The sequence below is a fragment of the Photinus pyralis genome, unplaced genomic scaffold (genome assembly GCF_008802855.1).
Source record: "Photinus pyralis isolate 1611_PpyrPB1 unplaced genomic scaffold, Ppyr1.3 Ppyr1.4_LG1, whole genome shotgun sequence".
In the NCBI taxonomy this organism is placed as follows: domain Eukaryota; kingdom Metazoa; phylum Arthropoda; class Insecta; order Coleoptera; family Lampyridae; genus Photinus; species Photinus pyralis.
The window spans coordinates 36292775-36317203 of record NW_022170249.1 but is presented as its reverse complement, the minus strand read 5'-3'; the positions used below and the strand labels follow the sequence as shown (position 1 = coordinate 36317203).

The 24429-nt window shown below is 35.1% G+C and overlaps 5 protein-coding genes and 1 long non-coding RNA gene across 8 annotated transcripts; 4 read left to right on the top strand and 2 right to left on the bottom strand.

Moving 5' to 3' along the window:
• Positions 1–404: 404 nt before the first annotated feature.
• Positions 405–1283, top strand: LOC116160153. The gene is made up of 2 exons (XM_031473291.1): positions 405–582; positions 638–1283. The coding sequence occupies exons 1-2, from the start codon at positions 522–524 to the stop codon at positions 1108–1110; spliced, it is 534 nt and encodes a 177-aa protein (XP_031329151.1). The 5' UTR covers positions 405–521; the 3' UTR covers positions 1111–1283.
• A 1083-nt stretch (positions 1284–2366) lies between these two features.
• Positions 2367–5845, top strand: LOC116159981. 3 transcript variants are annotated; one of them, XR_004143108.1, is made up of 5 exons: positions 2367–2605; positions 2655–3030; positions 3275–3500; positions 3560–5506; positions 5565–5845. XR_004143108.1 is itself a non-coding variant. In XM_031473090.1 (2 exons), exons 1-2 carry the CDS (start codon positions 4857–4859, stop codon positions 5779–5781), a joined length of 867 nt encoding a protein of 288 aa, XP_031328950.1. In that variant the 5' UTR covers positions 4653–4856; the 3' UTR covers positions 5782–5840. The 3 variants fall into 3 exon arrangements, 1 of the variants encoding a protein (XP_031328950.1); XR_004143109.1 differs by having other exon boundaries at positions 2367–3030; XM_031473090.1 differs by lacking the exons at positions 2367–2605; positions 2655–3030; positions 3275–3500 and having other exon boundaries at positions 4653–5506; positions 5565–5840.
• A 4264-nt stretch (positions 5846–10109) lies between these two features.
• LOC116160464 lies at positions 10110–12161 on the top strand. Its single transcript, XM_031473658.1, has 4 exons — positions 10110–10234; positions 10299–10753; positions 10808–11056; positions 11661–12161. Exons 1-4 carry the CDS (start codon positions 10155–10157, stop codon positions 12140–12142), a joined length of 1266 nt encoding a protein of 421 aa, XP_031329518.1. The 5' UTR covers positions 10110–10154; the 3' UTR covers positions 12143–12161.
• A 14-nt stretch (positions 12162–12175) lies between these two features.
• LOC116160463 lies at positions 12176–13718 on the bottom strand. Its single transcript, XM_031473657.1, has 2 exons — positions 13467–13718; positions 12176–13419 (listed from the first exon to the last, which is right to left on the bottom strand). The coding sequence occupies exons 1-2, from the start codon at positions 13660–13662 to the stop codon at positions 12293–12295; spliced, it is 1323 nt and encodes a 440-aa protein (XP_031329517.1). The 5' UTR covers positions 13663–13718; the 3' UTR covers positions 12176–12292.
• An 81-nt stretch (positions 13719–13799) lies between these two features.
• On the top strand, positions 13800–16844 carry LOC116160201. Its single transcript, XM_031473347.1, has 3 exons — positions 13800–13815; positions 14322–15668; positions 16774–16844. Exons 1-3 carry the CDS (start codon positions 13800–13802, stop codon positions 16842–16844), a joined length of 1434 nt encoding a protein of 477 aa, XP_031329207.1.
• A 4624-nt stretch (positions 16845–21468) lies between these two features.
• On the bottom strand, positions 21469–21907 carry LOC116170830. The gene is made up of 3 exons (XR_004145324.1): positions 21756–21907; positions 21565–21695; positions 21469–21516 (listed from the first exon to the last, which is right to left on the bottom strand). It is a non-coding gene; the product is annotated as an uncharacterized LOC116170830 (long non-coding RNA).
• Positions 21908–24429: the final 2522 nt, after the last annotated feature.

Here is a 24429-nt window from a genome sequence, read left to right as displayed (position 1 = left end):
ATACGCAACACGTCGTTCTTCACTTCGCATTTGGCGTTGTTCTTGTGTAATGTTTTCACGGACGCGTGAATTGTGATTTCTAACTTGTTCATTTTCTGCTGCATGTTCCTCCTCTGTTCTTCGGGACCGTGCGTGACGGACGTAATTTATTTGTCGTGTACGGCGACCAATATCTGAACGTCGTCGCGGCATTGCGCTCGATTCAAACCAAATGTAATTAACAACCCGTACCGTACTCAGTACTAACCGTACTGCGAACCTCAGAACGGAGACCGTCTACCAGTTCTATTTTTAGAACGAATACGTACCCTTGAGATGGCAGTAATGTTTATAGGCAGGCGGTCGGGCGCACTTGAGACTGCCGTTGACGTTGACGTTATAAACTGTCACACTTCACCCCCGAACAATTTTTTAAGCTTTTACTTTACTTCGACATATCGGCATTCGGCAACAGTCCAGTGGTCCCGGTGCCTGGCGTTAGATCTCTGTTGTAATTAAAGTGAAAAATATTATAAAAAACGATGGACCGTTTTTGCAGTTATTGTGGGGCAAGGAGACAACTGGAGTTTGATCGTCCATTGGGTATGCATAATATAATAACATGTTACTATGTAATATCTATTATTACTCTTTACAGATCGCTGTAGCAAATGTGATAAATTCCCATTTATATTATCGCACGAAGTAAAGTCAGCGTCGGTATTGCGGTGTTCGGTGTGTACTGCTTATATCTGCGCGATAAACAGATATTGCGAAATATGTGGACATACGGTGGAAAACAGCAAACGGATAAGGGGCGAAAGAGCTGGACAAATGCAAATGGCAGGAAAAATTCAGGCGAAAAAAATGGAAGCTATCGAACGGAGAAAAAGACGAAAACTGGAAGCTGAGTGTTCATCGTTCAGTGCCTCAACCCCATCCACAATGACATCACTTTCGCCGTCAAAAAAGTCATCATCTAATCCGTTATCATTTTCATCCAACGATGATGAGGATGTAGACAATTTGTTGTCGCAAATACCGGATTCGGAATTGTCGCAAATACAGGATTCGCAAAAACCGGATTCGGAATTGTCGCAAATACAGGATTCGGAAGCAAACCCAGAGTGAATCTATAATATGTAATTATAATTAGGTAGGTGATTAGGTAATTAGGTAAGAGTGAATCAATAATATGTAATTATAATTAGGTAGCTGATTAGGTAATTAGGTTATCTTTATAATACATAAGTACATACTTTATACATTTCCATGTAATAAACAAAATAAACAATTTAAATTGAGTGTGTGGTGGTTTCAATTTTAAATCTTATACTCGAGACCCCACTTAGCAAACGAAATAGGTAAATCTTGTCACAGTTCTATTTTTAGAACGCAAACCGAAACAGATCTATTTTTAGCTATCGTGTAAACTTTGTTGCCTAGTGTTATTGAACACCTGCACTTGAGGTGATAGTACTGTTTGTCGTACAAACGTCAAATTCGAGATGTGCACGGCTCACAACTCCCATAGTACATATATAAATTTTTGTCGTAATCAGTGCAGCCGTTTTCGCGTTTTTAACTAACATACACCAACGTCTCTTTTATATATATAAAGAAGACGCATATATTTGTAGTTTGTCGATTTTACTATAGCACCCGGTATCATTTATAGCCAAAAAAAAAAATTTTTTTTTAATAGATGTGTCCGATAATGGATTCTCATCGAGCATATATCGGATACTAGTCTGAAAACATGCATTTTCAATGTAAAAATTAAATCGTTCAATATAACCCCGAAACCCGGCCTATATCGGACGTCACTTTTTTCAAAAAAATAGTATATTAAGATACAAGTGTATAATCAAGTCTTTAAAGCACGCGCAACGAGTTTAAGGGCACGACGCAAAGCGGAGTGCCTTTAACGTTGCAAGTGCTTTAAAGACTAATTATACACGTGTATCTTATAGTATTTTTTATTATACCTGCAGTATAATTTAAAAATAGGAAATACAATGAAGTCATGTTGACGTTATACTCGAATACATGTCTAATTAAGTGGGCTGGGTGTTCGTAATTTCACGATTGCTATGGAAATGTCACTTGACGTTTGATTATAAAAATCATCGTCTTTGTGAATTAAACGATTTCCGTTGAAAAAGATAATATTAAATCGCTTGTTGTAAAATCTAAACAAACGTTGGTAGGTGTAAAATCGAACTCCAGTAAAGCCTATTATAAAGAATATGAAAAGTTGTTTCCATGGATGAATAGGAAGTTACTTACGAATACAGTCTTAAATGCATCCATAATGCTGGCATATATGAAGGAAATGTCAAAGGTATTTAAATCTTCGGTGTACTTAAACTGCCGTTGAGCGGTCGTGTACTAAAATGCCGTTAGCAGATATGACGTCAATTATGTGACGCGTTTGACAGTACTAGCAGATTCGTCATCAAATTGACGGCATCTTATTATACTGCCGTTACAGCTGTTAGTGCATGTTACTTAATATACTATATTTGCCGAGAGCGTATTCAAAGTTAAAGTGGTTGTTGTTAATCATTGTTGGAACAACTTGTGCCAAATATGAACTAAATCTGATCTGTTGATATAGAATGAGGTAAGTGCTATAGTCCATACGTTTTCTAATTGCTCTTATCTACTTTTAGTTAAGTTAGGTTTAGATACCTATTATACATGCCAAGAATGTTAAAAGTTGGAGATAGATTTACCTCATTTGCGGATGCAAAAAAAGCCATCGCGGAACTTGGTGACAATACGTATACGACATTTTGGAAACGAGATGCACGTACTATTGCAAGTAGTAAAATTGCTAGACAAATAAAAAGTTCTTTAATATATTATCAACTTGTTTATGCATGCAATCATGGTGGAAGGAAATTCAAGAGCAGTGGTAAGAAAATTCGGCAGTCTTGGACATTTAAAGAAGATTGTCCTGTACATGTAAGATTCAAGGCATCATTAGATGGAAATGCATTAGAAGTAACGTCGATTCAAAGCCAGCACAATCATGACACATCTAAAGTAAGTACCTACATCTATAATTGGATTTTTAGGGTTTAACGATAATGGATTCGGATTGTAAATTACTATAGTTTCTTAGATGAAATGAACTTAATTTTCATAGTTGTCTATAGCAATTACATTAATCTATAATTTTGTGCATCCAGCCGTATAATTATTTTCCATTTTTTAGTGCAATTGTTTGAAATCGGTTCATTTCTTTTCTAAAGGTATTTGAATTTAATGGATAATTATGACTTTTCAGGTCTTATATGCACATACCCCTAGTCAAAGAAGGCTGTCTAGCAACATGAAGGAAAGTGTAAAAGATTATTTGAATATGAAAGCAAATAGAAAAATGATACAACAAAAATTGCAAGAAAGCACTGGTAAAATCATTACTTTGCAAGATTTAACAAATATAACCAAAAATGACCAATCCAAAACAGAAAATCTGGATAACTGCTTAAAAATACTCAAAACGAAATATGGTAACCTGGAGGATTTATTATTGTGGTAGTGTTAAATAATTATCTATTATTACTTTTAGGTGCCCATGCAGCTGTATTGCGAGACGTAGACAATAATTTTAGGGGTCTTTTTATTCAAACGCCAGCTATGAAAAGCACCATGAATGCATTTCCAGAATTTCTTGCAGTAGATGCAACATATAAATTACTTAAAATAGGATTACCCGTTTTTCTTATAATTGTAGAAGACGGTAATTGTCAAACTGAAATAGTGGGTGTGTGTATACTGGCATCAGAAGGTAGACAAAGTTTCACCTGGTTCTTAGAAACCTTTAAAAGTGAGAATCCAGCATGGATAAACGTGAAATGCATAATGACTGACAAGGACTTACATGAAAGAGAAGTAATTAAGAATTGTTTTCCTAATGTAAACCTTATAATATGCGTGTTCCACACATTGAAAATATTTTATCGTGAAATTTCGTGTCAAAAAATGGGAATTACTCCAAGTCAGCGTACACTTAGTTTAGAACTAATTCAGAAATTGGTCTACGCTAAGACAGATGATGACTACGAAAAATACATGCAAGGCTTAAAAGATAGTGTACCTCGAACAGTGTATGAGTATTTTATGAAAAACTGGCACAACACTAAAGATGAGTGGAATCTAGGGAAAAATTATTTTAAGAACAGTTTTTTAAATAACACAAATAACCGTCTGGAATCTATTAACGCTAAACTAAAGTCAGTTATAAACAAAAATAGTCCTTTGGAACATTTTATAAACAGCTTGTTTACAATTATTTCAAGTTTGGAGACAGAAAGGGATCATAAAGCAGTTTATGGTATTTTAAAAAAACCTGTCGACATGTTTCCCGAAGACTCAGATGAAAGAAAATATTTCAAACTGCTCACACGTGAAGCTTCAAAGCATGTTTTAAGAGAAATTCGTATTTCGGAACAAATCAGAAGTATTACTGTTTCTGCAGATGGTTATTACATCATTACTGATAGTCGGGGGTCCACAAAAACTACAGTTTCTTCGTGTAATTGTGTAATGTATGATGCAATGATTTTACCCTGCAAGCATATTTTTGCATTGAGGCGGCATTTACATGTAGAGCTTTTTGATAGAATGCTTGTAAACCACAGGTGGACCATGGATTATTATAAAGGCAAGCAGCGAACATTATAACGTCTTTGCTTGAAGACAATGAATCGACAGGATATCACTTGCCATGTACATCTAATGATAGCACTATATCTGTATCACTGACCACACAAGGGCATCAACCAATATATTCCTATGCACAAAGAAGAAAAAAATGTCTTCTGTTATGTACTGAACTTGCCGACTTAGCAGCACAACGTACGGGCATGTTATTTGAGCAAAGGCTTAATCTATTAAAAAATCTCAAAACATTGTGGGCTAATGATACTGCTGTTCTACTTACGCCTATAGACGTTAGAGACGAAAATGACCGGCAATTTATTGTTGAAAGTAATGATGAAGTAGTATTTGAAAATGAAAATTTTTCAGAGTTTTGTAACGAAGTGGTTATCCAAGACCTAAATATATTAGGTGACGTAAATCTCTCATCTCTGGGCCACACTGAAGTTATTGAGGAGGTCAATATGGAAGAATCAAATAAAGAAAATGAAGTTCCTGTTACCGCTGATATTAATGTACGTGACTGCAACAACCAATCCCAGCAAACTGTTCAAGTAAATGACATTAATTTGTCGACTATCAAAATGCCAGTTGCAATAAAGAAACGAGGACGCCCAAAAGGGCAAGACTTAACAGTAATAGGATTACCAAAACGAAGGAAAAGAAAACCCTTGTCGTTTTCAAAGAAATCATATCAGGAAAAACAGGATTTAATACTAAATTTCTTTGTTCAGAATGGTGATATTGTTAAAGATATTAAAAATGGTAAAATTCTTGAAGATTTAGATCTTAAATCGTTTCCAGAAGAAATATCTGATGCTGTATTAGATAATAGCGTTGACGTCCACTTGATGAAGTAAGTCTTGCTATAATCTATCTTATGCTTTAATTAATTTTAAACTGTGTTTTTTCAGAACCTTTTGCACAGACGAAGCCTTTAACAAGATCTTTAACCTAGTGGAACAAAAACGACTTAAGCAACACTGGTCTTGCTCTGTGTGTGGTGCAGGCAATCAAAACGACCAAACAGCAGTTTGTTGTAGTGGTTGCCTTCTGTGGAAACATATTCGTTGCTTAGGATTATCTAGGCGGCCTAAATCAAAACAGTGGTTTTGTAGAAATTGCTACTAAGAATTATGTATTTTTTGTGTTTGATACATTTTGTGTTTTTTTTTTCAATAAATCACAGTACGTTTGTAATGATTAAACAAAAATATTACGTTAATTTGCCTCAAGTGTTTGAATAATTGCCATAATTTGGAGCCACGGTAATATAAGAGGATGCCGTCAATTGATTACAAAACTGCTAAGATGACCTTAAAACAAACGGCAGCCAAAGCAAATACCGTCAAACGCGTCATATAAATGACGTCATATATGCTAACGGCATTTTAGTACACGACCGTTCAACGGCAGTTTAAGTACACCGTTAAATCTTTTATATTTTGGTGCATTCATTCAAAACTTTAAAGCAATGCTGCGATTAAAAAGTGGAACAGATTTGGAAGCATACCCTAAATTACGCGCGTTTGTGAAAGCTTCAACCAAAGGATAGATACAAAAGCCAAAGAAATGTTCTGCATTTACAGAAAGCGACCTAAGAGGAGTTTTTATTTCATCCAGATGACAGTTTCAAAAGTCATACTTGAAGTATCGTTACTTAGCAACTTTAAAGCACGTGTGTTTTAAAGGCCCTTTTTCGCACGCATTTGAGTGTTTAAAACGGAGATTGTGATTCAGGTATAATAAAAAATAATTTTCAACTAACCTATTTCTACGGTCCATATCCATACCTATGCATACATCAAACAGAGGTCTCGTATCATTAACAGGATCGAAAAACCTTCGCTTAAATAAGGAACTCAACCGTTTACTCAATTTTCATTTTTAATTTAATTAAAAATGATTCGATTTTGATGAAAATTTTATGAGAAGTTTTTGAGACGATTTCGCTTCGATTCTGAGAATTTGTGACCTGGGAAATTCTCCTGAGGGGCTGGGGAGCATCGTCGTCGAGGTGCGCGGGCGCGGTTAAAAATTCGCCGTAGCTATACGGTTAGGGTTAGGGCGTCGAGGCGCCGGCGCGGGGGGTAGGGATAGTTGGGGCAACTTTCGATGGGGTTAAGAAAATTCCTCCGGCGACCTACGGGGTAGCTGCCATAAGAAGCGAAAAAATCGAAAATTTTAGAAAAAAATTCGTAACTCGAAAACTTCGCCGGAACTTTTTTTCGCGCTTTCTGAGACGTCGGGCGACGCGGAGGAGCGTATTTGTGCCGGGGTGCGATTCAATTCTATAGCCCCGTTTGGGAACCGCGCGACCCGGAGGGTCGCTCTCGAAAAGGTGGTTTTTCGCATTTTCCAACTTTGACGCCTTCTACAGGCCGAACGGTTAGAGTTAGAGCAAAACGTACAATTGCGCGATTGTAGATCTCGACGAGATCTACGAGACGAGGGGTCGCGGGTCGCTCTACCACCCCCCGGAGGGGGGTGAGAGGTAAAAAACCGGAGATTTTGAATAGCGCGTTCCGGCGAAGAGATACGGGGTCGAAATCGGCTTCGATACCTGCGGGCAAGTTTTCTCCTTCTTTTTCCGTTTACAGCGACGAGGTAACTCGGACGACGGCGCCGTGGTAAATTTTCTCCCGAAGGTCTGCAAAAGTCACGTGACCGCTTCGTTTTGTTTTTCGCCTACATTAAGCGCCGAAGATTGCCGAACGCACCTTACTGCCTTTTTAATTAATTGCGAGCTTAATTTTGTACGGAGAATTTCGGTAGAGGTCTCAAAAATTCGAGAAAACTACGAGGAACGTGTTTAATCGGTTTCGGAACGGTGCGTGATCGATTTGTGTTCGAAATTAAGTGATAAAGTTTACGTGTCGGTTAACTGTCAAACGGATTCCGTCAAGTTTTAAAAGTGTTTTTTAAAGGAAATTATAGTTATTTATGGTATAAGTGTGTTATATTACAAATAAGTCACGCGAGAAAAAAGTTAGCCCACGAGGCCGTCAGGCCGAGTGGGGTTATTTTCTCAAGTGACTTATTTGTAATTAACACACGTGCACCATACAAAACTTTATCCAACACCTCCTCAAGCTGGTTTAAAACGTGGAAATCTTAAAAACTGCGTGTTCCGCGAAAAGCTAGAGTGCATGGAATACAAAAGCAATAATTCGTTGCTATGGGGAATAATAAACAACAAAAAATTTAGTCAGAAAATTTATATGGATTTACTTATGGTTCCTGTACTTTATCTTGCTAGTGAGTTATTTTACGTCCATAACTCATTAGTGGGTTATATTATACCTTACTCGTTTAATTTCGTCATGATAATGACTGGATAACATAGAGGTGTTGGATAAACGTATTAAAATGATCGGTAAGTATTTGAAATTGATTATGATAAAGTTTAAAAGTGCTTCGAATAAGTGTGGAGTAAATAAAGTGTGTTTAAATAATTTGCTAATTTACGTATTCTCGTCGTACTTATAGTGGTTTAAAAGAAGTGATAATGAAAGTCCCGGTAGCTTAGCGGTAAGCAGTTAGGACTTGGAATTTGAAGATCGCGCGTTCGAGCGCGTGCCCGTTTTTTTTTCTTTTATGTGACAAGTTTTTTTTGTATTAATTATAATTATAATGTTGCAATGGAAAAGTTGCTGCTGAAGATTTAATTTATACGTAGGGAATTGCATTTTGGCCATATCTTGAAATTTGAAGCCGTTAGAAAGGTTTTTAGGTTAAAGTTTTCGTAGACGCGTAAGTTTTTCGATTATAATTTTTTTAAGAGACTTGCCAGACGGGTACGTTCAATGGGGAATATTTAGCTCGAATTATTAGCTATCGTACGCACCGCTCTGGAAATTTTTTTGTAAAAAAAAACCGTTAGGTCGCGTGTTTACCAATTTTCTTTTATAATTTTTAAACGTTTTCACTTAGGTACAATAGGAAAAAGTTAGCCTATTTACTTCTCTATTGGAGACGCCCGATCGGAAGGCGATGGGGATTGGAACTAATCCCTTGACGAGGGGTTATTTCGTTATAGGAGATAATGCGGACGAAATTTTTTGAAAATTTGTAAATACGATCGTTTGTCCAATAATTTTATTGAAAATGTAGAGATTTTGTGCAAGTTTTTTGACATTTTCAAATTCGAAGAGATTCTGAATTGTTGAATAGAGTGGATTTACCGTTTACCTATCTTTACCTATAAATAAAACACTAATTACCTGATGTCTATAATTGCGCTTAAAATTTTCTCGTCACAAAGCGGGCCTTAGATAAAGAAAAAAAATATTAAGATGCACTTCCTTATCGACGTGAATACGTGTCAAAAAAAATTGAAGAGATAATTTAGCGGTAAAGAACACGTGCTCTTGTAACTGTGCACAATCATTAGATATTGTATTTCTTCACAAATGCCGCCGCCGCCGCTTCGGCATCATTTGAGATAATGTTGAGATAAACACCTGTAGATATTACAAGTATTTAAAGGGTGAAATGTTATTTTTTCGAGTTAGTTCAAGTGCAGGTTTCAAACCATAAAGATCGTAAAGCTCGAAACCCATTAGCAACACCCCACGCCACGCCACGCTACACGACGCCACTCGACGTCAACAGACGTGTTTATTCTGTGTACACATATTTACCACGCTACGCCACAAAACCACCGTGTACATTTAACATTTTGTAGTATCTGTCTATCTACCGTCAAGTGCGGACGTGATGGAGTGCGTTAGTGGTTCTTCGTCTGACGAATGGGAAGAAGAGTTGGAGGAATGTGCTGCTGCAGTAGTTGCATTAAAAAAAAACAGGAGGCGGTTTTGGGTTCACGATGTAAATAAACAGCGTCCAAAATACGGTGCGTTTCACTCTCTGATAAAGGAGTTGGAACTTGATAGAAATCAAAATCGCTACCATATGTATTTTCGAATGTACAAAGAGCAATTTGATTATCTACATGACTTGTCGTTAAATCACTGCAAATGTCTTGCAGCAAATGTACACAAACACAACTGGTGACTGTTGCGGGAACTCGGACGTAAGGGGAACGGGTCAACACGCTTGTTTACGCGTCGAGCAAGTCTGGACATCCAGACCCAGTACACGTCCTCTCTCGTGGTGTCGCGTGGCGTTGCGTCGCGTGGAACGAGTGTGTACACGTTACATGTAAAGTAATGATTATCTTCTGCACACACATTTGTTGCGTAGTGTCGTGTAGCGTGGCGTGGTGTGGGGTGTTGCTAGTGGGTTTCGGGCTTAAGTATACTTAACACTACCGATTTGCATTTTTATATTTCAAAATTCGTTTTTCTGAATTTGTTGTAATTAATAAAGTAGGTATATAATTTAATCAATGGTAAACCTGATCTTCTAGGAATAGACCACTTACACTTTTTTAGTTCCTTCTTTTAGAGCTAGGCGGTTCGTGTCGCACTTTGGTATAATATCAGCTGTTTTCTGTGGTTGTTGTATGGGAACAGAATAAACTTAACTGATTTTAAAAGAAAATGAACATTTCCGATTTAAAATCTGCCTTAAAGCAGTTAGGTGCCAAAACATCTGGATCGAAGCAGCAGTTGGAAAAGCGGTAAGTGTTGTTATATTCTGAATAAAGATTTTTTTAATTTCCTAACCTATTATTCTACTTTTAGATTAAGTACATGGAAAGAACATGGACTTGAGAAAACCTTATTCGAAGTAGATTTAATGAAATGTGTACCGAGCGAGGAATTCCCAACGAGTGCTTTGTTTAAACCGTTGAACACTTATTCCGGAACTGCATTGATAAGCTACGATGCAATTCATAAATGGTTTTCGGATCGACGAGCGCTTAAAGGAATGCAGAAAGGCCGCATATTAGCGATCAAGTTATTCATTAAATATAGTAAAACATATATTGATGGGAACAAGTATTATTTACAATGTAAGTGCTGTGCGGAACAAAGGAAAACTTTCGAATACAATGTCAAAATAAAAGTTGTACAACATCAGTCGACATTTGAAATTGCTCAGTGTCAGTGTACATGCCCTGCTGGAACGGGATGGTCGGCGGCATGCAAACATATTGGTGCATTCTGCTTTTCGTTGGAATACTTTTCGATTTCAGGTAAATTACGACACATTTGTAATGGATAAGGAAGCATTAAAAAGTTCATTTTAGGAAACACACAAGAATATGTCTCTTGCACTTCACAACCGATGGAATGGAACAAACCAATTGTCGGCAGGGGTATTGATGTAATGTCAATCTTTGAAATAACAGGGCGGCAAAGAAACAGTTATACTATTCGTGAATCTGACCCTTTAGTGAATAATTTAATTAATAACAATATTAGTTGTCCCCTGACAAATAAACGAAAAGCAAATTTGGAAGGTTACACAAATGATCATTTCGGATTAGTACATATGGGTAGGTATTTAATTAATATTTTCAAATATGTTTACAGGAGAATTTATTAAATATAAGCAAACTTTTTGAAGGAATATGTGATGCCCTCATCATAGAATAATTCGAGGGGTTTTCCTCCCTAAAAAATGATGTATACAGATTCAAATGGAGGTTAGCCCCTCGGAATAATATTTGGTTTTGCCTTTTGCATTTGCTAATTTATGGTTAAGTAACGCAGGTGCAAAATCCACCGAAGATGATCAACAGACTTCACCTACTGCATCTGTAAAAGCCTTGCCTGCATCAAATACTGACACATACGACTTTTCTTTTATAAATGCATTAAAACAACGACTGTATTCCAATTTACAATTGCAAGTACCGCTGCCGCTAGTAAACTTGACACAGTCTGAAGCAATATATTATAAAGAAAATGTTGTTGTGTCTGTAGACGGTGCGTTAGATATAGCTATGGCTACTGTCCACCAAAACAATACCTTATGGAGAATGCATCGAAAGCGACGTATAACAGCAAGTAGATGTTACGAATTATTTACTTACTGTAACAATGCAAACCCTAACTGGCCAAGGAAGATAGATAGTTTGATTAATTCTACATTTACAGGAAATGCAGCTACTGATTATGGTAACAGTTGTGAATCCCTTGCTAGACAAGTGTATCAATGCCAATATGGGCAAGTGCATTCCACAGGATTGCTAATTAATCCCTCCATTCCTTGGCTTGGATTTAGTCCTGATGGCCTAAAAATGCACAGCGGAGTTATTTATAAACTAATTGAGATAAAATGCCCTGTTCTGGGGAAGACCTCTGGTGTGGAAGGTTTTATATCAGAGTTACCATATCTCAAATATGACAATCAACAACTTTTCCCATATTGCCTTAATACGAATCATAAGTACTATGGTCAAGTGCAATTAGCAATGTTTTTGTTAAACATTGAATTGTGTGACTTTGTCATCTTTAGTTCTTTTGATAATAGTATATTTGTAATTGAAGTAGAAAGAGATGATGTATTCCTTCAAGCTCTAATCACAAAGTTGCATTACGTTTATTTCAGGTATTACTTAAAAATGTTATCTAGTTAATAGATTTTACCATTAATGATTTTACCGTTGGTATTGTAAATTAAGATTAGATATGTACATTATATATTTTATATTACTTAATGTTAGTGGTGTTACTTTGAATATTACAATATAGTTTAAGATGTGAAATGAGTTACATTATGATGCAAACTATTGCTTACTTCCTGTAATTAAAGTATCATGAACGATAGATGGTTTGAAGTTAATAAACATCATGTAGTTATATACAATTTCATTTGTTATATGCCATAAATGTCTTGGTATACGATCACTTAGGATTTTATTTTTTTTCCTCGCTCCTATTAAATTTTCAATAATTATGCGACGATTAGCAATGGCCCTGGTTTTAAAGATTTCTTCTTCCGTTAACTGCGCTCCTTTCTTGAATGGGGGGATATTTAAATGGACATGCCTTTCTTCCAAAAGATCTGATATGTCAAATCCTCGGTCAGCCAAAACGTAATCTGCTTCCTTCAAAAGATCAAGTATGCCCGATATATGTGATATTTTGCGATCAGTAATAGAACCCCCATACACATCTGACACAAAGGAAATTTCTCCATTTTCCGTTCCACCAATCAGTACCTTGAAAGTATTTGTTCCATAGTAACTAGAGTATGTAGCTTGTTGTATTAGAGGATCACCACTGCGTTCGATTCTAAATTCCGTACAATCCAAGACTATCGTGTACTGGCCGTGCTTACACGTTTTTAAATCCCAGAAGTTGATTTGTCTAAAGTTTGTGTATAGGTGTTTTGTCCACTTTTCTACTATGGATTTTATTATTCGAATATCTGTGTCAAAAAGGGCAGCTAACGTCGTATAATGTAAGTTCAGTCTGTATTTCATTAGCGTGATTAAGAGCTCGTCTTCATTGGTAAATAACGAATGTGTTTTTGTGTATGAATTGCCAAAATATTGACAAAAAAAAATAAACAATTTTCTGGAAAATCCCGTCATGTGTTTCATTTGAGCCTCATCTATGAAACTTGCGGATATTAATTGGGATCGCTTAAGACTAATGATCGTTTGAATTTGCGCATGATGTGTGCCACTTCTTTCCACTTCAACTTGTTCTTCTACATCTTCTGCGATAATGTCAACTATTTCATTGTCACGATTGACATTATGTTTGTCATTGTCGGTTACAATCTTTTGAGTATGCCTTGACAAATATCTTTCACTTCTTGCAGTAGAATCACGTTTCTCTAGATGATGAGAGCTCCTTGGCAAATTTTGTGATGGAATTGCACTTTTCTTAAGTATTTTCCATTGACCTGTGTTCAAAGTTTAAATAAATTGTGATAAGGAATACAAATACCACCTAAACTAGTCACAACGTAGTCATCATTTCGAAAATGTTTCTCACACACCTTTGCATGCTTTGAGGGCTGTTTTCCTGATTTGATCGCATTTAACCAAGATCGTTTTTCTTTTGCCTCTCTCGGAAACGAATGAAATTTATATTGTGTCGTCTTGGTGGTGGAATTACAGTTGTACACTGAACAATTGTAAGGCATTTTTTAGTATTCTTATGGAGAAATACATAAGAATAAAGTGAGGTTATGTTTTAATACCAAAACTCGCCTTCAGCGACCTCTATTTGTAAGTGGTCTATTATGTTAACATATTTTTTTTGTATTTTTCAGAACATACAATGTCTGTCGTGTCAGGTAATACATAATTGTAATTGTAAAAAATAAAATAGCTAATACTTTCGTAAGGTAAACCGGGGTAAATGTAGAAAAGGGGCAAATGTATTAGCTCAACGGCTTTCATACGTGATTAGTCGAAACCTTTCAATTTCATTTTAAACGAGGGCCTCCCACTCTCGAGGATCCCCCCAAATCGGTCAAACTCGCCGACCATCGCTTTAGTCACGTTCAGTCGCGGTTGACGTAATCGTATTCGTTTTACCTGCACATTAAGTTCAACACGTGGTCTTTATTTCGTCGCCAAATCCATAGTCTGAATGTAAGAATTAAAAATTATTATAAATTAGGCTATTTATTTGTTGCTTTTTCGTACAAGTTTATAAAGATTTTATCTGCTTTATCAGTTTTTAAATTTTTGTTTACAACACATTTACCCCGTAAAAATAAAGGATCGGGGTAAATGTAATATATCAAAATCACATTTACCCCTTAAGCTCTTACATTTGCCCCTTTCTTTTTTTCAGGTAAGATGGTTAGATATTATAAGAAAAAGGGAACGAAAGATCCCAAATATCTCTTTGAAAATTTAGAGCTAGCAATAAGGGAATGTCAAGCGGGACATATGACCATATATAAGGCCTCTACAACATATAACATACCATACAGTACTATATACAGTCGCGTAAAAAATCTTCGAGGGGCCAAGAAAAACTGTAAAGGTCGATTAACTGCTTTAACGAGCAAACAAGAAGATGAATTGGCCGCAGGGTTGACTACTTTGGAAAAATGGGGATTTGGTCTTTCCAAAAAGGAAGTTCTGGAACAAGTAGCATTCTTTGTTAAAGAGTGTAAGCTGAAAACTCCTTTTAAAGATGGGATACCCGGAGATGACTGGTTCGCAGGCTTTAAAAAAAGGCACAATCTGAGCATTAAGGTACCCCAGTCGGTAGAGTATGCTAGAAAAAAAGCTACCGATCCATTTATTATTTATAATTACTTTCGTATTTTAAAAGAAACGCTCGAAGAGCTTGATCTAGAAAATAAGCCCGCACAAATATGGAACCTAGATGAGAGTAGCTTTTCAATCGACCCTAGTAAAACAAAAGTGGTTGGTAAACGTGGGAAACCCTGTTCGAGAGTAACAAGTACGCCCGGCCGAGAAAATACAACAGTTTGCTTTTTGGCAAGTGCTGCAGGAGAAAAGGCACCCCCCTTAATCATTTTTAAAGGTGTCAATATATGGGACCAGTGGCAAGCTCCTGATAATGTATTCCCAGGAATGTCGTATGCTGCCAGTAAAAAGGGTTGGATGGACGCCGAAATCTTTTTAAATTATTTTAAACGTACCGTTATTCCAGCATTAGGTCCAGAAAGACCTCAACTCATTGTGTATGATGGACATAAAACGCATGTCACCACGGCCATAGTAAATTTGGCAAATGAACAAAATATAACTATTATTAAGTTGCCACCTCATACAACTCACCTGCTTCAGCCACTGGACCTGTCAGTATTTAAATCAATAAAAGATGCATGGGACATGAAGCTCGTAAAATGGCAAAGACATAATGTTGGCCGGCGACTACCAAAAGATATGTTTTCCAAATTTATTGCAGAAACTTGGTCAGATGCTAAGGCTACCGTCATTGTAAATGGGTTTAAAAAAGGCGGTATTTTTCCTTTTAACGACAAAGTGGTCCCTAGAGAGAAATTTGATAGTGAAGCTCTAAGAAGATGGGAAATTCAAAATTCAGCAGATCCTTTAATCGACTCAAATATCCCTCAAGATGTTCTCTTGAATACTAACACAGCGGAGAACACCACTGCCGTAGTTGAGAAGAGCAATTCCACAGATGCTACAAATACTAACCGTACAGCTTTAAACTTGCCAACTACGAGCACTTCATTTGAATCTCTTTTACTAAAATGTGTAACTCAGAATAAGCCACCAACGAAGTTTCCAAAAAAAAAATTGGCTCCTGGTGCTGAAGTAATAACTGCGCCAAAAAAAATGCTCTCGGAGACATTACCAATATTAACAAGATAGAAAAGAGAACAAAAAAAATGTCGACCTCTTCTAGCGAATCAGGTGATCTTTCATACCAAGACTCAGATAATTCAGATGAGTTTTTCACTGAATTATTGGAAAATGCAGTTATTGACAGTTATGAAGAATCTCAAAATTTAGACATTAACAAGTGGGTTTTGGTTCAGTTTGCAACAAAGAAACAAATTAAGCACTTTGTAGGAAAAATAACTGAGAAACTACAGTATGATGAATGGCTTATCAACTTTTTACGATACAGAAAGAACAAATTCATTTGGCCAGATGTTGAAGATGTATCAGTAGTTGAAAGTTCCAATATAATAAAAATTCTTCCTGAACCAAAAGAGACTAGACGAGGCGCTGGACTAACGTTTACAGTTCAATTTCAAGGTTTCAACCTCAATTAAACTTTTTTTTTTAATAAATTCGTTATTTTGTTTTATATTTTTATGTTTAACATATTTATGTTTCATTTTCTTGCCCATTTCTTTTATATCTAGGAATTTATTTTGGTTGATTTTATGTTCAAATTATATTTAAATATTTAAAACCTTGTATTAAGTTTATTTCTTAATAAAAAATTGAGTTATAAATACCAAATTACATAAAATTTTACATCTTTTTACAATAACCCCATACAACATAACCAATGATATATAGTGAGTACGTATAGCCCATTATCACATTTTCCCCGGACCCATGGGGCAAATGTATTATAGTGGCATTGTTTTAAAAAAAAATAAAAAAACCCAAGAAGATAAGTATTGATAATTATTTTATTAATGAAAAATGGTAAATGGGATTATAAAGATTAAGCATAAATAATTTCAGATTTTTAAAAATTAAAATATGGTTACAAGATTCGCCCAAAAATCAACTGTTCTAATTTTACGATACAATTACCCCGGTTTACCTTATATTTCTTTTAGAAAATGAAATTAGAGTTGCCGTCCATCGGGACGCCGAAAACGTCGGCGACGTCCCAAAGACGGATGTGTAAGTTAACGACAGAATCAAATTTATATTACACAAGCATTTCTATTTATACACGTGTTTCTTACAATTTTTCTTTCTGTAGAACTCAGAACCGTACTGAAAATCGGAGGGGACGTGGACGTGGGCGGGGACGTGGGCGAGGACGGGGACGTGGGCGAGGACGCGAACGAGAACCTAGGCCACGAAGAGAACATCGTGGTCGTCGAGGAAGACAAGAAGCAAAAGTAAGATTTAAAAAAAATAAATTTTAAATTCACTAACACGTCAGCAGAAGCAGGTAGTTATAAGATTGATTGATTGTTTCTGTAAAATGTAAATTCAAAAATTTCAGAGAGATACAAAAAAAGTAATTTATTTCTATTTTAGAAGACCATCAGCCCACCGGCTCCACCGACACCGGCTCCGCCAGCATCGGCGCGTCAAGATGCCCCCTCACAAGGGGGCAATACATTCACATTTCATTTCAATTATTACTTTAAATAAATAAACATACATAAATTATATAACGTGTTGAGATTTTATCCCGATCGGTCTCGTACAGGCCACATAAACTGAACCATCAAATCTAAAAAAATTATTAGTACCATATCCTAGTCCTTATTTCATTTACATTTAAATTTAAAATGTGTTACAAAAAAGATGCAATTCTATCCGTTAAAACACCTCTCGATTCACCGTTGATCTCAGTTCGTCAAACATGTTTGAGAACGGAGCAATCTATGGTGGACAATTGGCACGTCGACTCAGTAATTCATTGACATATCCATAAGTCGAAGGGTGGAGTGCGACAGGTGTTTAGAGTTTAGACATACTGTTGACAGAACCACTTGCGAAATGTCAACTTACACCGCAAGCGTCACGTCACCTGCGGCAGGTAGATGGGTTATTGGTTCATATGGAACTGTCTACACGAAGATACTTTTCCATTAGCCTCCCGCTGCATTGAGAATACTATGCCAAAAAGACATATCACTACGAAACAACAGTTTAGAATGCTCAAAGTTTATGAAGTATATTTGACATGAATTCTTCCCTGTAAGTTTTCTAAGTGGTTAGTTTTAAATCGTACCACGTAACGAAATAATCAAGAGAATAAATAATTTTGCGATCGTTTCCAAACTTTGCTTTTTGTATTACCATGGGTACATTTTTATTTTACTATAATAATTATAAGTTAGGTATTAAATTTTTATAAAATTTGCCTTTAGACAGACAGTCCACAATTTGTCAAAGAAGATTTTATTTATATATAATATAATGTGTACTCACTTACCTGCGGTATTTGTTTTATGAAAGGGTGATACTATGAATTCTAGCTTTATCGCACGTCTGTGCCAGTTCACGGGGAATTAAATAGGTGGGAATTAATTCCGTGTTAGTTATACTCGAAATTAAATAGGAGGGGTTTAATTCCGTGTTACTTAACGCGGAATTAAATAGGAGGGAATTAATTCCGTGTTAGTTAACACAGAATTAAATAGGAGGGAATGAATTCGGTGTTAGTTAACACGGAATTAAATAGGTGGGAATTAATTCCGTGTTAGTTAACTCGGAATTAAATAAAAAGGAAATAATTCCGATTTAGTTAACTCGGAATTAATTTTGGGTCGATAAAAATTTAATAAGTGTCCCTTCTACGCGTTCGTAGTGTTGAATTTTGAAAGTGCTGAAACACAGTTCTGGGCGACGCGCAGGGTTTGGATTATGTTACAGACAGAAAGCGAACTCCTACGAAACTGCAAGGACTGCTTATTTATTTCGGTCTCAGTTTCCATTTACTAATATACCTACTTGTCATACTTCATACTCGCACTGACACACTTAATATAATACCTTACTTTGTTTGAAACTTCACCAAATCCTTTTATTTCCGATCGATTATTAAATTGAGCGAGACCAAATAATATATTACCATTAGTGTACACTGTACAGTGTCCGTGCAAAAAAGTGATGGAGAGCAGTTGAAAGCGACAATCGGGATGGGAGAGATTACAAGAAAGCAATCGCAAAAGACTTTTAGCTGCAGGTGAAAATAGTAAACAAAGGAAGCTAATTTGACAAATAAGAAATAATACTAAAAATTAATTAATAGTAGGGTGGGAAAATAATAAACTAAACAATTTTTCTGTAAAACGCCACATAATCGATGTGTATTGTAGACACCTCAGCAGTGACTGCAAAATCGCCCTCTTCGGCATCTTCGTCTACCTTTCAAACTTCTGATACGGTAACGGATTTAATTAATTTGAAAGATAATAATAGCAAAACACAACCTCAAGATACAAACACGGTAACCAACTCTGACGGTGACGTAAATATTAATTTTGCACTAGCACCAGCAATTAGTAAGTAAATTTAAAAATCAATTTAATATTAGTATAAAATCGTAAATCATTGCAGGTTTGACGGTGGATAAGGGTAATGACTATAGATCCCGTTGATAGTACTGATAGTAGTGCAAATTGTACCGATCAAAACACTGTCCTAAATGAAATGAAAATAGTCACTTATTTACTAAACCTTCGAATAATGCCACACTATCAGAAAAATTAAAATTTATGGAAGGTCATCGCATACAACCAAATTATCCGGAGCTTCCCTTTCATGCACAGAGAGAACAAATTGGTACTATTTACCCATATTGGGTAACTATTACCCTGTAGTAGATTTGTATTCTGCCTAACTTATATACACTTGGCTCGAAACTACTACAGTGTATAAGAATATGCTTTATAACAACTTGCTTTAAATAAAAGAAAGTATGTTGAAAGGTAACTATTACCTTATGCCACGAGATATTAAACTCTATCATTTACTTGAAGTAGTTTAGTTTTTGTCAGTTAACTTATCTGGTTTGATGTTAGTTCTATATGATTAATTCGAAATTTCAACATCTATCAAATAACTTTCAAAATTAAATGTAATACACTCCCATGGATTAATATACTTTGTATAAAAGCATGTTGTCTTTACCATATTAATAACTAAAAACTAGTTTACATTGTCCAACTATTAATATAATTATACTATTAACTAACGTATTAATGAATAACTGTAGAAGTTTGTAAACTAGTAATTACCTTTTGACCCCTAATGATTAGAATATAATTACTCGTCTGTTACTTTAATGGTAGCATATTATAGTTTTGGCTTGGAGGAGCGCAGATTTTAAAAAAAAGCAACCTTTTGTTAAATCTGTTTATTGAATATAGAAAATAAGAACTTCAATAAACAAAATATATAAAATGTAATACCTAACTATCTAAACTAAACATCTTTCGATACGTAACATTTCATGTACATTAAAATATTAACAAAAAGAAATAATAAAGTATAAAAATAACAACAAAAAATAACCAATGTTCTGAATGGAAATAATATATAATTAAAAATAGACAGCGTGTCTACGTAAGTTAGCGGCATATGGAAAGTAATATTAACTTTACGGAAAAAAGTTACTCTTTATAAAAAGTCCTGCATGGTCCAAAACCTAAACTGCAACAATCAGATATCAAATTTCATTAGTCGTATACGAGGTTTGTCAAAAATGTGGTTTTTTAGATACCTTACTCAGCAAAAATCACATTTTTTGACAAATTTCTTAAATACATTCCTCAGCGGAACTACCTGACTTTCACATTTTTTAAAACCTAAAACAGTATCTTCACCTTCTTTACTATTGTCCACAATTTCCTCTATAATAAATGACTGGGGCTTAATAAGGTATTCATTATTCTCCAAAAATTTCATTCTTCGGTGTTCTGATAAAAACTGTTCAAAGGGATTGCTGTCAAAAATCCGTAACACCTCACTAATATCGTTTTTGTCAGAAAACTTTTTTTCAAAATGCTTTTGCAGGAAATAGAATAGTCGTTAAAAATTTCGTGAGAATATTCTATGACGTCTTGCACTACCTTTCGTGTTACGGAGGTATTATTATACAGTTGTGATATGAATCGTAAAATGCTTAATTCTATAAAATCATTGGATTCACTGCTGGAATCAATCGTAAAACGATTCAGTTCAAAGTGATCTTCAGAAGGAGTAGGTATATCTAAAGTTTGAGTTTCATTTTGAGAGGAAGTTTCATTTATTGTTGCAGGCACACGGGCATATGTGTGCACATAATTTTGAGCATGACTTTTTTGAAAATGTTTATCCAAGGTGTAAATAACGGAAAAAGTGCGAGAGCAAATGCAGCAGGGATAATTTTGTTCTAGCCGGTGGAAATATTTGCATAATTAATTTTTTTGTGACAGATTTTGCAAATTACGGACATGATCTGGTAGGTTTGAACAAATTTTGAACAAGTATCTCGTTATTTTTTTGTGAATTTATCCCTTCAGTTCCAACTGGCATTTATTCACCAGATCTAGAATTGAAGGAATAATATGGTCTGATTGGGACTCTATTTTATACACAGCTCTTTGTAAAAAAAGCCAAACATGTTCGTTTTCTGGAGGAAATTTTAAAACTAACACCATATATACTTTAAAACATAAATCTATACCTTTGCTTAATGTTGGCACCTTGTAAATAATCTCGTTAATAACCACGTAAACGCGCTTTACTTCTATGTCCCTTATTTCAACTATTAAATATGGTTGTGTGGCTGAAGCATTTTTTTCATTTCTTTCGGTAGTGCTTGCAATCACACCTTCAATATCTTGTGAAGTCTGAAAATTTTAGGTTAACTCTTTTTAAGTTAGTAATAATTACCTTACCTCAATTCGAATTAAAATTGAACTTCGTATTTCTTCTAAAGTTGGTTTCCACTGTTTTCTTTTTGAAATCTTTTTTGACTTGCAGGGAATTAGTGACGCTAGTAGATTAATTTTAGTGTATAGCTTATATTCTGAAAAGAAAAGAAATATAAATAAATGCAACATGGTAAAAGTTGTCAATCATTAGTTACCTTCATTAGTGTTAGAGTTATTAGCTATATCCAATAACAAAAGGTCATGTTGTGTTAGGAAACTTTTCCTTATTTTCATGAGCGTATCATATACATTATACAGGATTAAAGTTTTGGTAAAACAGTTCTGCATTTTCAGGGTACAATGCTTGAAAATCGCAGTCAATCTAAAACATTTTCGAGATTTTCTTAAAATTTTTAAAGAAATACTCCATACCAGGGTGTGCCCAAGACTGCATTTTAATATAGGCCAACTGTCTCCTAAGGATATAAAGTGATCTCTATCTTCAATCAAAGATTTTCTCCTTTGTGTGAAGCAGTTTTTCCAGCGCTTTACGACCTCATCCCACGGCTCCACATTGTTATTTAGCCAAATGATGTCTGCCTTATCTGTGTACAATAAAATTAAACGAAATGTACCTATATACATGTATATGCTTACCACTCGATAAATCATCAACAAATTGGGGATTCTCTATAACACTTCTTGCCTTAGTTTGGTAGGCTATTACATTTGCTTTTCTTAAAAAGCACAATTTATTCTTATATTTATCAAAAAGTTTTCCTTTTGCTAGTTCGGATCGGTTTTCTCTGGACTTATATTTCAGGACAGGAGGACAATAATACACCTCTTTCTTTTCATTGGGAAAGAGATCTACTATTTTATCACTTAATATGTTAAAATCGCAATTAGATAATCTCCTAAAATATAAATATAAATAAACGTCCAGTTTCAATCCATTACATAAACAGGTATACAGGGTGGTTAATAACAGATAATTTCGATAAAAATAAAATGAAGGCGTGTTCGGAAATACGCCCCAAAAAAATGTGGCAGAAAGAATATTTTATTTTTCTTTAAATAACGGGTTCTCTAGAAAATTCTAGAGATGTTTCCGACCACGCCTCCGTTTGATTTTTATCGAATTTATCCGTTATTATATCACCACACTGTATTTGTTAAAATTATATACGTACCCTACATCACTATCCAAAAAGTAAGTGGCAATAGCGTCAACTAAATAACTTTGGCTAATCGAATCTAAATAGTTCTTAATTTTATAAATATTTAAGATTGCTTCTCCGTTTTCGTTTTTTCGAGCAGTTCTTTTAAATTAAATTGTTGAATATCATTTTAGTAGAGTTCCCACTGCCATAAATTGTGACTTTCGTTTACACTTCGGGGTTAAAAGCTGAAACCAATTTTAAATGATGCATGATCATTAGAAATATCGAAATCCAGAAGGCCTCAAAAATCGTCCTGTACGGGGTGGCTCTATAGGGTAAATTGTAAAAAACACCCCACATTTTTTTTTGCATATTTTGAATTTATTGAATATATACTTTGCACTGCCCATAGCTCAGGTATGTGAACCCGATACAACTATTTATTATTTAGTGTTTTTTACGAGCACGGGATTAAATGAGGAATCTTAACTTTCGCCGGCGTCTAACGAACTCGACCGTAATATTTTGACAAATTAGCGCTTCAACTCGTCGTATCTAATTTATTTGCATCCTGATCAAAAAATATCCATTAATATCGTTGTGGAGCGTATTCTGGACATTCTGAACCACTATTTGTAATTCACTTCACATTACCGAAAAGTTTTGTATCGATTTATTTATATAAACGCGCGCCTATGACTGAGTAAGGACGATTATCGCTTGCGCATATGCATACACGCGGTTTATAAGGCAGAAAGTCGCGTATCTCCCTACTTGTGTATATTAAAAACGTTCTGGATATTAAATATCCCAGTCACTGTTTATTTTTTTAGATGCAAATTTTATACTATATAATTATTTAACATTAACGCAAATACTTAATCAGAATCTACGAGTAGTGCCGATTCGGATGTTTCTTGAGAGGTTTTCGAAATAATCTGAACCTTTTTCGTGAAAGAATTTCTGCAAGTGGGCTTCCGTCCCATACATTTACAGAAGCCAATGCACGGTAATTGCTTTTTTGAGCACGAACAATGAAATCTGGAACATCCTAAAAAATAAAGTTATGTAAAATAATACAAAGACAAAATGTAATTAACAAAAACCTTTTCTGCAGTTACATTTACCCAAAATAGATCTATCAGCTGCAGGCATTGATGGTTTCGTTGTAACCCCAGTAGCACATTTATATTGGACTAATATTGGCTTCGGTATATTGAACCAAGAAAGCAAGCGACAGATTTTGCAATATAGGTTTAATATGAATATCAAATACTGGCTTTATAATTAACCATTAATATTGGGCCAACACTGGCACTAGCATGTCACGCCAATATAGAATCGACAGATTTTACAATATTGGCGTTATATTAAGTTTTAATAGGTATGATGATATGGAGCCAATATTACTGCTAGCACATTTGTCCAATTAAGTGAGCAGGAGATTTTGCAATATAGGCATGAAACATTACCTTTACATTAACAAATAATATTGAGGCAACATTAACGTCAGCATTTTACTCCAATATATAGGTATCAGATGAATATGAAGTATTACCTTTATATTAACAACAAATATTGGGGTAACATTGGTGTTAGTATTTTGGACCAATATAGTATTTGCAATATTGGTGTTATATTAAGATATAACATTGGCGCAATTATATTATGCCAACATTAGTGGTAGTATATTTGTCCAATAAACGTAAGCAGGTTTTGCAATATT